The sequence below is a fragment of the Garra rufa genome, chromosome 12 (genome assembly GCF_049309525.1).
Source record: "Garra rufa chromosome 12, GarRuf1.0, whole genome shotgun sequence".
Lineage (NCBI taxonomy): Eukaryota > Metazoa > Chordata > Actinopteri > Cypriniformes > Cyprinidae > Garra > Garra rufa.
Genome location: NC_133372.1, coordinates 44286617 through 44303478, shown reverse-complemented (window position 1 = coordinate 44303478; position 16862 = coordinate 44286617). Strand labels below are relative to the sequence as shown.

Genomic DNA, 16862 nt, shown 5'->3' with positions numbered 1-16862 from the left:
ATAAGCATGGTTATGAAAAGAGGGGAACTGACTGTTTTTCGAGCACAAACATTTGAAGAGTAATCCAGGTACAAGACAGGTGTTCGGTAGGGTGAAGTCCCACTCTTCGTTTCCGAGGAAGGCCTTCGTTTGACCCGCTTTAGTGCAAAGACGACCACTACTCTTGCTGTGAGCATTGCTGACATTTATTTTAAAAAGGAATCTTTATACACATGAATAGGCCGTGTTTTCGACATGCCTCAGTGGCGGGGCACGCGTGTAGTGAAGTGTACAGCTCGACGTCATAAACGGGGAGTCTTGGCAAACGCAAATCAAGAGTGTTGAGTTTTTATTCCTACAGCTTTAAACCAATAGTACACATTTCTATAAAGAATATCGATCCCGTAGCCTAACCACTATATGATAAAAAAAACAAACCCCCTTATAAAAGCTTAACACATCTTTTTAAAAAGTGGAACCAAACACCATAATAGTACCAATATTTACAAATCCCATTAAATTACAACATAAATTAGAAAATATTTACATTTGGGGAAAGACAAGTGGAACATTTAACTTCTAGTCTGACGTGAAGGCATCAAGAAGATACGAAACTGAACATGCACACACACCCAACCGCATGATATTTGATTTGATCGTGTTCACTTAATCAAAGGTCTTTTTAATTGTTCTCAGTGGAAATTTAGGCCAAATACATCTTGAGCGTTTCTCGTTTAGAAGGGTACATCCACGCACACAAAACAGTCACTCATGCCAACAACACTCCCACAAAGAGAAGAGCAATAACACTGCGTCCAATGAAGTCAAGCGAAGTTATAATGTCTCAAACTTAATCACATCCTTGGTAAGTCCATTAGGAGGTCAGCACCAAGGAGGAGGACGGGGAGAAACCAAACTTCCTCCTCCCAGATCGGTAGCGAAAGAAAAACGGTTTAAAATCCACATCAACTCTTGAAATGGTGTCTTTGGGAAACTCAACAACTTCCTCTTTGCAGTTCCCCTCTGAGAGACAACTTCCCGATGACCGTCTGAATCGGCGGCGCCCGATGCAGAACTGTCTCGACTAAGGCTAAGCTTTGAAATGTGTTTGCGTCTTTGTGGAGGAGAAAGTGCTGGAAGACCGAGACGTGAACCAAGAGGGCTTCGAGTTTTGAGCTTAATCTTGACGTGGGGAAAAACAAAGCGGAACGGAAACAGAATCGACAACTACGGCGACGACGAAGAGTCAGATCTGATGGTAAAAACGTAATTCCGCTACAAAAACGGTTATTGCGTTCAAAAGGGTCCGGTCGAGTTCGACCTCGGCCTCACTTTCTGTGTTTGTCCATCTTGTCGATTTTGGAGCCGTCAGAGGAGGCCTGTGAGGAGTCTCCGGTCGAGCTCATGTACATTTTGTCCACCTGCTTGAGCGCCTCGTTGAGGTAGTTTTGCAGCGAGGTCATGGCCGCGCAGATGGCCGGAGAGCCGAAGCCGTGGGTGATGAGGCTGAAGTGAGTCAGGCAGCTTTGAATCCCCGGTTCGAGAATGGGAGCCGGCCTAGAGTTTCCCAGAGGAGAGCGGTCCTGAGTCAGCAAGTCGGTGAACTCCTTACAGATTTGCCTGAAAGATTAGATGACCAGTTAAAGTATTAAACCATCAAGCAGAGATTTCAGAAAGCCTGTTCTGCTTTCTCACAGGTGGAGACACTCTCAGAAGCAGGGGGACTCGTTTCCAGACTGATGACTGCTTAATGGCTCCATCAAAATGGGCTTGGCCACCCTAACCTTAATGCTTCAAGAGTTGGGATTTATGTGAAAAGGGATGGTTACTCACTTGGCTGCCAAGAGCATGGTTTTGCGAGAGTTGATCTCATTGCGCTCCACGTGCGGTCGGCCGAGGTACTCCGCGATGGCCTTAGCGGGAAACTCTGTCTCACAGACATACCCAAAATCTCTCGCCAGGTGTACGGCCTCACCTGCAGACAGGATCAGATGAGAATCAGTTGACTCACGCAGCATATGACTGATGAGTCACCGTCGGATCCATCGCTTTGGAAGTGACTCAAAACTGCATCACGGAACGAATCGTTTCCTCTCTGAGCTAAGATGAATTCGCATGAATAGACTCTCTTTTGTGCGGACGGCGGTGGTCACACTGCGTGTCTTTAATGAGCCTTTTGTAGCTGAAGGCGTCTAATGGTCCCCTAGACCCAACAGGCTCTTATTGATAGACTAGCACATTATTCACAGTCGTCGTCTTTAAGGTCAGTCTCTCCTCTTGGCTAGCGAACATGTGATAACAAGCCCTAATTCAGCTTTGAAGGTCTGTAAATAACTACGCCTTCTAGTCATGTTCCTGCTTCAGACCCATGCTCCCATTAGTGGTGAGAATGGTGACATTAAAACAGAAAGCTAAAAGTATTCTGCATAGCTCTTGGTGCTAGTTAACTCGTGATCTTTGCGCTAATGTCTCTCTGACTCATTGGTTAGCTATACATATGCAAAAAGGTGGACCAATACATGAGTAGAGCTAACAAATACGACCCAAAGTCTTTAGGCTTTGTATTGAACTACTACTAGTTGTCTAGAGGCTCCTCTGAAATGTAAATGCTAGACTTTAAAGCAACCTGATAACAAGCTACTACATACAAACCTTAAAAAATATAAAATCAAGCCAAAACTTTTAGCACAGTGATGATTGATTAACCCTACTATGTTGTTGCTTTAAACTAATTTAGATGGATTTAGTGCAATTTAAGACTACAAGACTTCGTCATATGCATCTGATTTTCCATCAATTCAGGTTTTCCGCATCTACCACTGACTTGTTCAGACTGCAAATCAGGGGAATATCATGTTGTGTGTTCCAGCTTTTAACATCCACTTTTAATGTTCTTAACATTCATGCTAAAAATATGCCATGTGGCTGACTTTACAGTAACAATAGTGAAAATTTGACTGAAATAAGGTGCTTACCTTCAACCAGAGCTGTTAGTAAGGTGACGTTAGCAGCCTTTCTGCGACCCGCCGGCAAGTTCAGCCCAATTTTATCCAGTTTCTCCCTCAAGGATCGGCCGCCGTTCTTTGACTTTGCCCTTTATAATAAAATTAACAGTGAGTTTCATTAGTGACCTTTTGCTAAACCTGCCAACACTAGGTTAGTCATCTGTCACATTATCAGACGAGCTTTTGTACTGTTCCTAGAAAACCCAAAAGCAGATACACAGCGTTTTTCCACTCCTCCAAATCTTTAAGCAAAATGCACTTTTTACTGAAATCTCCAATTAATACCAACAGCATGTTCTAAGCAGGCTGCAGTAACCAGGAGAGCAGAGCTTAGCGAAGGCTTAATTATTGCAGGTGAAACACATGGGTTTTATTTGTTTTGTTTGTGTTCTACGACTTCGACGCCAATATGGAAAGAGGTTTTGGGCCCAGATTCACATGGATAAACAGACTCATGAAATAAAATGATGTCACAGCTCAAGTGTTTAAAACGCATACAAGCGCGGACAAAATCCCCACTTGCTGTTTGGGCCTCGGTGATATGCATGACTAGAGTTGTGGCCTGGCATCACCCTTCACATGTGGGGTAAGGGATTGTTAGCAGGAGGCATGAGTAAGTGCCCCCTTTTTCCGTCAGACACCTCCCCCTCCCAACGCTTGTGCTATATGACCTACTTAACGAATATCAGTGCGTTTGCATCAGACACATGGGAATAGAAAAATATTCCCAGTAATAAGGGGCAATGAGATTAGATTGTATGTTTGGTGACATCATTCCCCTCAACATTGTACATGCTGGCAAATGGGTCAAAGGGTCAAATTAAATTAAAATCAGCATTGTCTCATCAATACACACACAATGGAGCTTGATGGTACCAAACATCAACCTGCATACATAAAATAAAGGTGCTTTAAAAGGTTCTTCACAGTGATGCCTTAGAAGAACCATTTTTGGTTCCGCAAAGAGCCATTTAGTCAACGGTGCTTTAAAGAACCATCTCTTTCTACCTTTTTATAATCTGAAGAACCTTCTTTCTCCCACAAAGAACCTTTAGTGAAACAGAAAGGTTCTTCAGATGTTAAAGGTCCTTTATGGAACCACATGGACAAAAAAAAAAATTCTATGGCATCGTGAAGCACCTTTATTTTTAAGAGTGTATATTGATAAAAACACACAGATTTAACTCTTTGTTTCCACTGATTGGTAAATGCATAGAGGAATCTCAAAAAACATATCCAAGTTGCATTTCAATCGAAAATCAGGAGACGAAAATAAGAAATTACACTTTTTTCCAAGACCATTCAGATTTTTTGCCTTTTTCATGACAATTAAGCATGTTTACTAATCAATTTATAGTTTTGAGGGTTTTACCAGTCTTGTTATTCTCAGTAATGATTCTTATTAAATTTCTTCACTTGTACAGATATGATTTTAATGGATTGCAGTAAAATATTTTTTATTAAAATCTGCTTAAATTAAAATGAACTTTTAGACTTCATAATATATAAATATTTTATGTTCATTTGTATTTAATTTCACATTATGTTTGTTCATTATGATAATGAAAATTGTTATGAAAACTATATCCCATTATGAACTGGTAATACTGTTGGCTGGTTTCATGACATTCATTAAATCATTTTCATTTGCTCAAGTCTTACATGCAAATGTAGTAATAGTAAAAAAAAAAAAAAAAAGTTGTAAATAGAAAAAAAAAAGATTATAGGAGTACAATAGAAGAAAACACCATTACACAGTCAGAATTTTGCATTTAGTTCAATGTGTTTCCTGTTATTTCTTCTGTTATTTCGAAATTACATTTTTTTTTAACTGTGAACTTTTTTTTATGCATTTAAATTGCCATATTAATACAGTTTTAACTATGAATGGGCAGTAACTGCTCACCTGCGTAATACTCCTCCGAGCAAGGAAGCGTTTAGACACTCTGGTGGGGACAAGCGTCTCTGAACTTCAGCCACAGTTACTTTGTACTTGGAAGTGGAGCTGAGAAGAGAGAGTCGACCGGGTACTGAACAGAAGACCTCAGTGGGATTTGACACCATTCCCAACAGCGGCTCTTTCTGAAAGGGAATCCCAAACGGACTTCCCTTAGGTAGAGACACCGGACCTGGAGATGAGAAAAATTTTTTTGTCAACCAAACAACTCTAATGACATATATTACAACTACAGAGCTTTAAAATATTTGTGTATAACAGCTCAGATCGTTTAGTCGTGAGAGAATTTAATGAGAATTGTTTGAGCTCATATTAAAAAAAAATTTTGATTTCGATTGCATACTATTATTTTAACAAGAAACAAATTAAACTGAGTGTTAGGGAAAAGCACACAGTTTACTTTCACCAGCATACGATATTCCATTACTATTCAGATTTTGTTTAGAAACAGAGTGAATATTATTTGCGTATTTGCAAAGTGGAATCTGGGATGGTATAGATGAAGACAGAATAAATTCAAGCCAAACATGTGACAGAAATTTTGATATGAACCAGAATGAGACAGAGCAGTCATCCATGCTATAATCATGTTGACTAAAATATTGGCATGGACATTAATTCAGCAAGTCACTTTGGTGACTCGAAAGAAAATCGAAATTACTGACTGAGAAAATACATGCCAGAATCTGTCAATCATCTCTTGACCACAACATAATACAGACGCTGCAAACGAACACATCTAAATATACTGCAGGAAATAGTAAATACCACCAAATGAAAAGAAATAGAGATGCTGAAATTGATTTTTTGCTGTGTGACTCAAAACTCGAAAGCAAGAAGATCAAAACATGAATTCAAAACTTCACATGCTTTTGGAATGAATCAGTTGTTCTCAATTGGTGGGTTTCAAACCTGTCCTGACATATACTTGTTATAAAATGCAACTATATGATCATGCATAGTTATAATAAAATATTGGAAAAATAGTTGTTTTTTGTTGGAAACATCAGTAAACCCATGCATTTGTAACATGGTAGAAACTAATCAAATGAAACAACGTCAAAATGCATGCATTCAACTTCAAAACCCATGAACAAAACTAAACAAAGTAAAGTAAAAGAAATTTTCTCAATTGTTTTATACAAACATTGTCATTCAAACGTAAAAAGACATTCTTGTTTACTTTTGCATGCTACAGAGTTTTAGCCCTGAATTGGGATGATGTAACGACCCGAAGGGTCCTAAAGCAAAACCTGTCGAGAACCACTGATACCAACCATTCATTTCAGCAGCTAGTGATGGCACAAAACAAACAGACGTTCAAAACTGTCTTTCGGGTTTTGCTTATTTAAGACGATTTCGTGTCACAGCATATGACTGAACAAAATACCCATGCATGTTTAAAAGCAGCCACACCCCAACTACAGTTGATTCTTGTCTTCTTGTGCGTGTTTGTGTGTGTGTACTCGGGCAGAATTGCGTTTCTGACAGTGCCGTTTCAAAAGACTAAAAAGCAGGCCTAGGCCTCCTCTCTCTGAGCAAACACACCATTTTAAGGATTGCCCAACATCTACAACTTTGGCTAGTCTGCCATTTTGAGAGGAATCCTTTCTTTGGCTTTCCATTCATGCTGAAAGAGTGGCAGAATGCTCTGCGGATCAATGCCAGATTAGTTAAATGGACCACATGACCAAAAGGATTAGCGATATATGTATGAACCAGCACCACCTCAACTCCGCCCACCTAAACCGTTGGCTCGGACAAGCCGAAATCTGGAGCATGACTGTTTTTTCCACATAAACAGCGAAGGTGCAGGATTTTTGTCTTTCACATGGCTTAAGCGGATCAATCCCTTCTGAAGATTTGGATCGATATTCATTTACTAACACATATGGCATTGCAAATGATTCAACTTGAAAGAAATCTTATTTGAGACTTGAGACTTTCAGGAGACTTTTCAGTCCTAAAACGCTAAACTTCATATCAAATTGTTTTAAAATGCATTTTGTGATGTTTACATTTCATAATTATTATACATATTGAGCTTATACTATTTGAAAGAGCACATGGCATTTTTGTACTTTCGTTTGTCACTCCACAGGAACATTTAATGCAAAAAGTGCGTGTCTAAATTATATATATATAGAAAAAGATCTCTTTCCACTCACACTTTTAAAGGCCATTTTACCATATTACTCTTATTTACCAAGTAATAGTAATTATGATTTTATTGTGGTTATTTTTAAATACATTAAATAAATATATTTAAATAATACTATTGCACTGTAAAACTGAAAGAGTAAGCTTTTTTAATGTAAAATTACAATACTAATATTCACGTCATTCCCATATGAATTTGAACCCAAAGAAAAACTTGTGCTAGAAAATAAAAATGCAACCAACCTTTTTTGATGACTGTATGATCAGGAATTACAATACTGTGATCGCCTTCCTGCTGCAAGAAATAACCAGGAAATGCATCAATATCCACTTAATACCAAATAAATAATTATAAAATCATTAATCACATCAACTCACCTGAACATCATCCAATCCGTGCATATCGTGCAAACCGATGTTATCCCCTATGGAATCGATTCCATGGACGTGTGGAGGAAGCAGATCCGGTCTCCTAAAATCCCGCCGCATCCCGGACGAGCCCCCTTCCAGGCCCAGAATGGGACTGCCGAGTCCGCCCCGGCCGTGGCTCCCGAGGGCCTCTTGACCTTGCCGTCCGGGCCATGACTGCTGCTGATTAGATGCTGCAGACTGGTGTAGTGAGTTAAGACTAAACGGGTCGCCCAGATGACCGTACGGGTCACTAGGTTGGGTGTACGGTAGAGGCTGGTAAGGGGGAGGGAAGTACGGCGGTTGGAAGTCCGAACTGGCGGTGTGCGAGAGGGACGGTGGTGGGCTGTAGAGGTGCTGGCTCACCGCGGGAATGTGAGGTAAACGGGGGTTTCCATTGCTGCTAACATCATGTCTTTCCTGCTGAAATAGAAAGTGCATCACATTAAAACCACACAAAGATAGCTTTTTGACCCTTTCTAATCACATGAATAACTTTGAAGAAAAAGCATCTGAAAAAAAAAATTGATAACCAAATATTATTTGATATTTTTCAAATCTAAATAGAAAAATCCTGCTTTTTTGCCCTCACCATTGCACAATTCTGACTGATAGATAAATCCTGCAACCATAAACATTTTTATGCAAATTAAAAACTAAACTTGGCATGTTCTTTAGTTTATCACGCAAAATTAAATGCATGCTCAAAAACTTTAGAATTCAGTTGTTTGCTTAAAGATCTATTTCTACCCAACTAAACCTTTAAATGCCATTTGCTCATTTAAATCTTATGCACGTCGAATGCATTTGTCCTGTTCATTTAGATGTTATCACATGCAACGCATATGTAAGGTTACCAAACCAAACATTTTTACAAAGTCATTTGTTCTCTTTCTAATTCAACATCAACTGCTCGTCTTTTGGAGCGGTGTTCAGCTCTTGAGTGGACTGTATAGTGTGCATTCATGACACCTATTGTCTAGCAAAGTTGCTTGGATAGTTACTGTCACCAGAGACACATGAATGACAATGAGCGACGGGCCATTTCTAGACAGCTTAATGGAGACCACATGAATTACACTTGAGCGTTTTCACTCATATTCATACTGAAAACCGATATGTGAAACAATCGTGTTTACGCTAGTGGAGAAAATTGCGCTAAAAACAAAAAGGAAATTCAGCTTTTAGCTTTTTCAAAATTACATTGTAAAGATCCAAACTACGCTGTGTGAAAATTAAAACTATGTGCAATAATTGTGTCTAGAATTAAACTGTATTAATACATTTATTACTATTAGTGTTTTTATATTAAGCTACTTTATTATTGTTGTTGTTGTTGTTATTAACGGTGGAACATTAAAATTTATACAACACATGTTTTAGTAAATTCTTATGAAAGTACTAGGCTATACTAAATGCATACTATTTTTCCCATCTATTATTTAAACGAATTTAATTTGGTCGTCAGTTATAGTTTTGTTTATTTGCGCAAGATCAAATTCAAAACATCTCATTAAAAAAAATCAAATTAAATTGCTTTCAGGCATATTTCTTACAATAAGAACGAAACCCAATGAAGAAAGCGTATCTAGTTAACTTCGCAGAACTTACTTTGCATATTATTTGGAAATAGAACAATGCCGAATTTCCATATTTTAAATTATAAACAGACAACGTATGTGTTTAATTCTCCATCAAATCTGCTGTTCAGACAGATGTGCGCACATGAAAAAGCGCGCTTCGGTTCGCTTCTTCCTCTTACCTCGCAGTCATCCTCATACTTCACGTTATCTGCTAATTTCCACAACATTTTGTCTTTGACGCGCGTGGATCTCAGATGTGCGTATCTGTGCTGATGTTTGTTTGCGTTCTAGAATAAAATCCAGAGAGTCCGGAGCGCGCCGCGCAGAAGTGAAGCATCAACTCAGTGTTAAAGGAGGAGGATGAATGAAGAGAAACTCATGCAGCTGGCGACACAAACTTATTGCGCGAAACGATTTCGAGGGTTCCGGTCCAAACAGACACGTCGAACAGAAGCACTCGACTCCCTCTGACGGACAACAGAGCGGCTCAGTCTCGACTCACTGATTCTCTTTGGACTCTCACTACTATATTTGCATGAGCCTGAGGTGGGCGGTGACCTACTGCGCGCTGGCTACGTCAAAAAGAAGAACCCGCTGCTGATTGGCCACTGCCAGAACGACGGACCAATCGCTGAACTGTCCGTCTGTTCAGAGGGCAAATTAATCCTGGACGAAAAGTTGCGATGTTTTGCCATTTACTGAAACAAACTCTACAAACAAAGCATGTTATGTGCAGTTTTAATTCAAATTAAATGTTATTTACTTAATTATAATAATTCGACTGAATGGTAAAGAGATGCAACGATAAAACGATAGACAGAACGGCAGTACATAAAAAGATAGATAGATGGATGTTAGCTGGAGTGCAAAAATTGGACAAACGAAAAGATACTTGTCATATTTTCCACTCAGTTTTTCGGCTGATTATATATTTCGCAATGAAAATACATGCATTAGCCTAAATTACACTGGAAAAATGGTTCATAGAATTTACTAATTTTTTTTTAAGGTAAGTGGTTGCAATCAATTTATTTTAGCTGCATCTAAGTAAAAAAAATGTTCAAAGTTAGTCAACAAAATATGTTTATTTAAATTTAGCTAAAATAAATTGACTGCAACCACTTACCAATGAATCATTTTTTCAGTAGGAAAAAATGCAAAGTACAAACGTTTTCACTAATAATTTTAGACTTTACAGATCAACTGTATGTTTTTATATAATTGTGTATTTTGAGACGTTTTTGCTTATCTAGTTTCTAATATAAACAATTTAAAAATACAATATAAATATATAGCAAAATATAATAATAATCATAATGCATGCAAAATATTTTAAAGTGGAAAATCAGAAGTAGAGATTTGAAAATCCAGCAAGAAAAAATAAAACGAAAGGAAGACTTAATCCTGGTTTAGTCTCGCTTGTCTGTTAATGCAGGTGAAATAAATGTATTTGTGGGTCAAAGTGCCTGCGGCTCGAGCTGGACTGTGATAAATGAAGCACACGAGCGGGTTTGATTGCTTTGCAATCTGAATGAAGTTACTGTCAGATATTTTAACACATGCAGACTCTACTGTAACCCCGAGGGAGAAATATCTGCTTATGTAACCTGCTGAAATCGCAAGCAAAACAGCCACTCTAGGCAATAATACGACGCATGAATGGCAATTGTCGTAACACAATAATTATTATTTACTTAATAGGCCTAACCTGGAGACTGTGTAGCAGTTTCATTTTGAGCGATTTGTGCAAAACGGAATCAGTGCAATTTATTTTAATAAATCATCAACATGATTTCATATCCGTTTTAATTGTAAACAGTGACTGTCATTTACAGTGCGTGTTTTATTTCAGGTCAAAATTTATAGCGTGAACGAAATCAGCAAATAAGTATATAGATGCAATAATTTATTAGATTAATTTGTCTTAAAAATGATGAATCATTTAGTAAAAAATGGTAGTATTTTGACGGATTATTTGCTCTTGTTAAAAAAATGAAAAAATAATTTACGCGCATTTCAAGTGAACAATATCCTGATCATACAGGCCACGATGCGCTGAAACAAAAAGGCCTATAAAGAATGAAAAATATTTAGTTAAAATCTAATATAGATATCAAACTGTGTTTAATTATTTTTTAAATCACACGTAACAATACTGTGTTTTGTTTTGTTTTATTTGTGTGACTGAAAACCGCAGATCATTTGTAACCCTTTTTGATTTGAAGGCCTAAAGTCTAGCTCAGTGTTTTTTTTTCCTCATACTTATATATATATATATATATATATATATATATATATATATATATATATATATATATATATATATTTCAAATTTATCTTCTACAAATTTATAAAAAAGAAATGTGCAATTTACAAACAAGCTTAAACTTTATAAATAAATGGCAACAATAAAAAACGCTGTTGTTATCACCAAACAGTAATGCGGGTTGTAACTTTAAGAGGAAAAAAGCGGTGAAAAGGAGAAATCAAATTAGTTAAACTGACTTCAGAATTATTGTTAAACATCATCTTATTAACGAAGGTCACGTTTCATTTTAAGCAATTTAATTAAGAAAAACGTACGAACATTTTACAAACTGCATGAGTTACATAATACACTAACAGGCTAATTGTTTAAATGTGTTTACGTGTATTATAAAATCTAAACAAATGTGTAGCCAACACAAAAACACTGGAACCATCATCGTCTGAACAGATAATAAATTGTGAGCTTTTTCATTTAGGTGCAAATTAAATAGTAATATTTAATATTTAACTATTTAATTAAAAAGAGAATCTGCTAAATCAGATGCAGGGTTTGTCAAAATGTATTACAACAATTCAAATGTTTTTGTTTATTCAACAATTCATATCAATCCTGTAAATGCTTTATTTTTTTATACAGGGATCTTATGATCTCACGTGGTGCTTACGTATGATTTCTGTAGCTCATTTCTAATTGGTTAAATTATTGAGTGTTAAAACAGGTCTAACAATTCTCTTCTCATACAGTAAATCTGATCAAGTTTTTTTTTCCCTTCATAAAGGCGTCTGCTAAATTCATGAAATCTAATAAAACTGCTAAGATCTATTGTTAAACGTTCAGATATGTGTTACGTTTCACACCCGAAGAAACAAAAGCTCTGTAATTTGGTAATTATTTCTTATCATTTTGTTATTATTATTTCTGATAATAGCTGTTGTTGTTGTTATTATCCTGCTTCCTTTAGGCTGTACATTCTGCAAACGCAAGCAAAAGTTCAGGCACCAGTTTATACGAATTTAAACAAATTGAACAAAATGTATACAACCAATGCTAAATCGGTTACTGGCAAATTATACATATGTTGAAATAATCATAGCAATAAGTATTGAATGGAAACATACCCGCCAGTCCAGCCTCTCCAGCAGCGACATCTGCTTTAGCTGTTCAGTCCCGCTGTGAAGCAGCGAATGTTCGCATCACACTGGCTCCCGCCGCTCATACACCTGGATGCGCAGGGCACGCAGAGCGCATGCGCAGACTCTGAAAACACCTGAACGGGGGCCGCGGCATTCCAATCGATGAGGATGATTAGTCATCGCTTTAGCCCTGTGGAGCAACACACTATTGCACAACGGCACTTTAATTAAAGAAACGTCCAGAGTAATTAAAAATCAAGACATGTCAAGACGATCTAAAGAATTCACACACATTTAGACTTTTCTAGTTGCTTTTAATTTGAAAGGGATTGTATTAAGATATATTCAAATCCGTGTGAGTGCATGACTTGCATTGGAAGATGCATACAAAAGTACCTGATATTTCCATGTTTCCTGTGGGAAACTAAGTGATGAACTTTTGAAAGATACACTGTAAAAGGTTTTCACCAGATTCAACTTAAAAAGTTCAGCAGCTGCCTTAAAATTTTAAGTTAAATCAGCTTAAAACTACAAGTCATTTTAACTTATTACAATATAAATTAGTTGATTTAACTTGTGAGTTGAAATTACTTAAGTTGCTTTAACTTAACATTTTAAGGCAGCTGGTAAACTTATGTTTTTAAGTTGAAACTGATAAAGACATTTTACAGTATAGTGACATAAACCTTTTAAACAAAGTCTTAAAGATTTAATTTCACACGCCAAACGTTCTTCAAGTTTTAAAGTGAAATAATCATCCCTAAAAAGGAAGAGCTTCCTCGGCCTTTAATGCATCAGAACATGCTGCACAAAATTCTGCCACCGTGAGTAATACAATTCAATTCAAAGTTTGACATTCCAAGCATTTATTTCTCAAGCTTTCTCACGCACACAGGAATTAAGACACATACCTGAAAATGTAGAGTCTGGATTTTATTTATGCACCTGTCAGATGAACATAAACGATTACATTGTCAAACTGCACAAAGTCCAGAAACAGACAACTAGGATCAGATCTAATGCTGTTTGACTGGGGCAGCGCTTATTCGTAGACATCTACTGCCATCCTGTGGACAAAAGCAGTATTGAGGAGGATCATTACTAACAAATGCACAGTGACAGCGGATGATTTCTCCTAGATCTTTTATTATGCACAAATAATGCTCGTTTAAAAGTACAATAGATAACTGCTATAACTAGTACGTTATGTCTGTAATAGAGTGACGAGAAACGCTCAATAATAACAACAGCGGTTCAGGAAAATTTGTTTTTACTGCAATACAATTACAGCTGTTTAAACCTGAATAAATTGGTTTTAAACAAGACATGGATTCAGCAAAGATGGGTTTACTGAAAATGAATGCTTAAGCATGCAACCAAACTAAGATGGTCTTATAAAGGTAAATAAAAATAAGCTAAAAACAATGCATGAATCCACCAGCCAGAAGTGTGCGCCTGCAAACCCTGACCACTAGAGGGCGAGCTTCACTAGGAAGAACGCACTTAAAAGTGGTAAGGCGTGTGTGTGACCCAGTTGGACAACTGGTCTTTGGTACGCTTGGCAGAGCTGTGGGAGGTGAAGAGCGACTTGTAGGTTTCAGATTTGTCCCTCATGTCCTGGATCGATCTCTTACTGCCAGCGAGGAGTCCTGCGGGGGCCTTTAACATCTTAGAGCACTCGCCGGAAGTGGACGGTCCCGGAGCTGAGAGGAAAAAACACAAGATGCCACAGCTTGAGTGACTGAACTATCAGATGCATGAGTTTTCCTCGGGCATGATCTTTAACATCCTTACTTAGATTTTTTTACTTAGATGTCCTGTTTCCAGCCAAAATATCAAAAAATTCTTAAATCAAGAAGGATTTTCTAGACGAGTAAAAATTGTCTTGTTTTCAGAAAAAAAAAAACAAGTCAAAATTAAGTGTGTTTTTGCTTGAAACAAGCAAAATAATCTGCCAATGGGGTAAGAAAAATAATCTTGTTTTCTGTTTGAAATAAGATTTTTTTTGCTTACCCCATTGGCAGATTATTTTGCTTGTTCTAAGCAAAAAATCACTTAATTTTGGCTTGGTTTTTTTTTTCTGAAAACAAGACAATTTTTACTCGTCTAGAAAATTATTTATTATTTATTCTAGAAAATGTATCTTTTAATCTAGAAAATCCATCTCGATTTAAGAATTTTCAGATATTTTGGCTGGAAACAAGACAAAAAAATCTAAAGTAAAATAAGCATTTTTTGCAGTGTAGTTCAACTAAAAAATAATTTAGTTATCTTCAACAGACTTTGATTTTCTGCAGTGAATGGGTGCCGTCAGAATGAGAGTCCAAACAGCTGATAAAAACATCACAATAATCCACAAGTAATCCACACCACTCCAGTCCATCAGTTAATGTCTTGTGAAGCAAAAAGCTGGGAGTTTGTAAGAAACAAATCTATCATAATTTTTTTTACTTCAAACTATTGCTTCCAGCAATAATACTCCATCCATAGTATTGCTTTTTCCACTAAAAAAAAAAAAAGTCCTTTGGTCTGAATCAGGAGAAAAATATGCACAGATCAAGCACTGTTTACCAGGCAATGCATTCCAAAAAAGTTCTAACCAAATAATGTCAATGAATTTTGACGTGAGAAAAACAGGAGATGTATTTTTTATTTTATTTTTTACTAAAGGAAGTGTTATCATTTATGTTGGACCATTATGGTATTTTGGCAATGGTTTGAAGTTAAAAATGTCTTAATGATGCATTTGTTTCTTATAAACACACAGCTTTTTACTTCTCAAGATGTTAATTGGTAAACTGGTGTGGTGCAGATTACTTAAGGACTACTGCCATGTTTTTAATCAGCTGTTCGGACTCTCATTCTGATGGCACCCATTCACTGCAGAGGATCCACTGGTGAGCAAGTGATTTGATTTCTCCAAATCTGAAGAAACTCATCAACACTCTTAAAAATAAAGGTGCTTCAAGCAATTCCATAGAAGAACCATTTTTGATTCAGTCAAAGGTCATCTCTTTCTTACCTTTTTAAAATCTGAAGACCCTTCTTTCGCCACAAAGAACCTTTTGTGCAACAGAAAGGTTCTTTAGATGTTAAAGGTTCTTTACGGAACCATTTAGACAAAAAAGGACATCTATGGCATCGTGAAGCACCTTTATGTTTAAGAGTGTACATATTGGATGTTCCGAAGGTGAGCACATTTTCAGCTAATTTTAATTTTTGACTGAACTATTCCTTTAATCATTCAGGATGTGATGTTACATGTGATTACATTTGACCCTTATTCTTAATTCTGTATGACTGTCCTCTTAATATGTCATTGCACACGATTATATTCTTATTTCAAAGTCTCTAAACCTACCATGCACATACAGGCAGCCAGATTTAAGAGCTGTCTCTTTTTGAGGACAAGACAACCGAGAAGCCTGACACGTCCCTAAATGACATGACCACTTCATTTGTATAGTGAGGGTACATTATTTGCTTGGTAATATCCCGGGTGGCATGCACAGATTCTTGTGATGACAACAACATTGTCAAATTTATGGCTAGTAATATGTGACCCTGGACCACAAAACCAGTCATAAGGTTAAATTTGACAAAACTGAGATTTATACATCATATGAAAGCTCAATAAATAAGCTTTCTATTGATGTATTGTTTGTTAGGATAGGACAATATTAGACTGAGATACATCTATTTGAAATCAGAAATCTGAGGATGCAAAAAAATCAAAAAGACTGAGAAAATCACCTTTAAAGTTGTCCAAATTAGGTTCTTAACAATGCATATTACAAATCAAAAATTACATTTTGATATGTTTACAGTAGGAATTTTACAAAAAATCTTCATGGAACATGAACTTTACTTAATTTCTTAATGATTTTTGGCATAAAAGAAAAATCAAAAATTTTGACCCATGCAATGTATTTTTGGCTATTGCTACAAATATACCCCAGCGACTTAAGACTGGTTTTGTGGTCCAGGGTCACATATGCTTTGATTTATATTTTTCATGCTGATATTTGTATTAGTATCGAGAGGGTCATTGAGGACTTATGCTTACATATTTGTATGTGTACTTAAATGTTTATTATTGTTATTATTATTTAAATGTACTAACATTCAAAAGTTTGAGGGGATTTTTTAAGGATGCATTTAATTGATTAAAAGTAACAGTAAAGACAAGTATAATGTTATAAAAGATTTCAATTAAAAAAAATGCTGTTCTTTATCAAAGAATCCTGATAAAATTGGTTTTGCTTCCACAAAAACTACATCAGTCTAAACTTCTGCAAAGCTTTCAATATTGATAATATTCAGAAATGTTTTTTTGAGCAGCAAATCCGCATATTAGAATGATTTCCG

The 16862-nt window shown here is 36.6% G+C and overlaps 2 protein-coding genes across 4 annotated transcripts in view; both read right to left on the bottom strand.

The window, feature by feature from the left end:
• Positions 1-311: 311 nt before the first annotated feature.
• On the bottom strand, positions 312-12605 carry tfap2c (transcription factor AP-2 gamma (activating enhancer binding protein 2 gamma)). 3 transcript variants are annotated; one of them, XM_073851340.1, is made up of 7 exons: positions 12480-12605; positions 7480-7932; positions 7345-7396; positions 4891-5113; positions 2955-3073; positions 1813-1954; positions 312-1599 (listed from the first exon to the last, which is right to left on the bottom strand). In XM_073851340.1, exons 1-7 carry the CDS (start codon positions 12507-12509, stop codon positions 1308-1310), a joined length of 1311 nt encoding a protein of 436 aa, XP_073707441.1. In that variant the 5' UTR covers positions 12510-12605; the 3' UTR covers positions 312-1307. The 3 variants fall into 3 exon arrangements, with proteins under 3 accessions (XP_073707441.1, XP_073707439.1, XP_073707440.1); XM_073851338.1 differs by lacking the exon at positions 12480-12605 and adding an exon at positions 9272-9580; XM_073851339.1 differs by lacking the exon at positions 12480-12605 and adding an exon at positions 9272-9580 and having other exon boundaries at positions 7345-7393.
• Positions 12606-13620: 1015 nt separating this feature from the next.
• rtf2 (replication termination factor 2) overlaps positions 13621-16862 on the bottom strand; it is a 30802-nt gene continuing 27560 nt past the window's right edge. The window contains exon 9 of the mRNA XM_073851341.1: positions 13621-14197. Within this exon, the coding sequence (XP_073707442.1) occupies positions 13998-14197 (200 nt within the window). The 3' untranslated portion in view covers positions 13621-13997. The remainder of the gene's footprint in view (positions 14198-16862) is intronic.

Bases quoted from the DNA above. Each gene is read 5' to 3' on its own strand.
- tfap2c (XM_073851338.1), bottom strand. From the start codon at position 9,319: ATGTTGTGGAAATTAGCAGATAACGTGAAGTATGAGGATGACTGCGAG. The intron at 7,933-9,271 runs GTAAGAGGAAGA...TTTCTATTTCAG, and splicing joins AGTATGAGGATGACTGCGAG to CAGGAAAGACATGATGTTAG. The intron at 3,074-4,890 runs GTGAGCAGTTAC...TTTATTATAAAG, and splicing joins CTCGGAGGAGTATTACGCAG to GGCAAAGTCAAAGAACGGCG.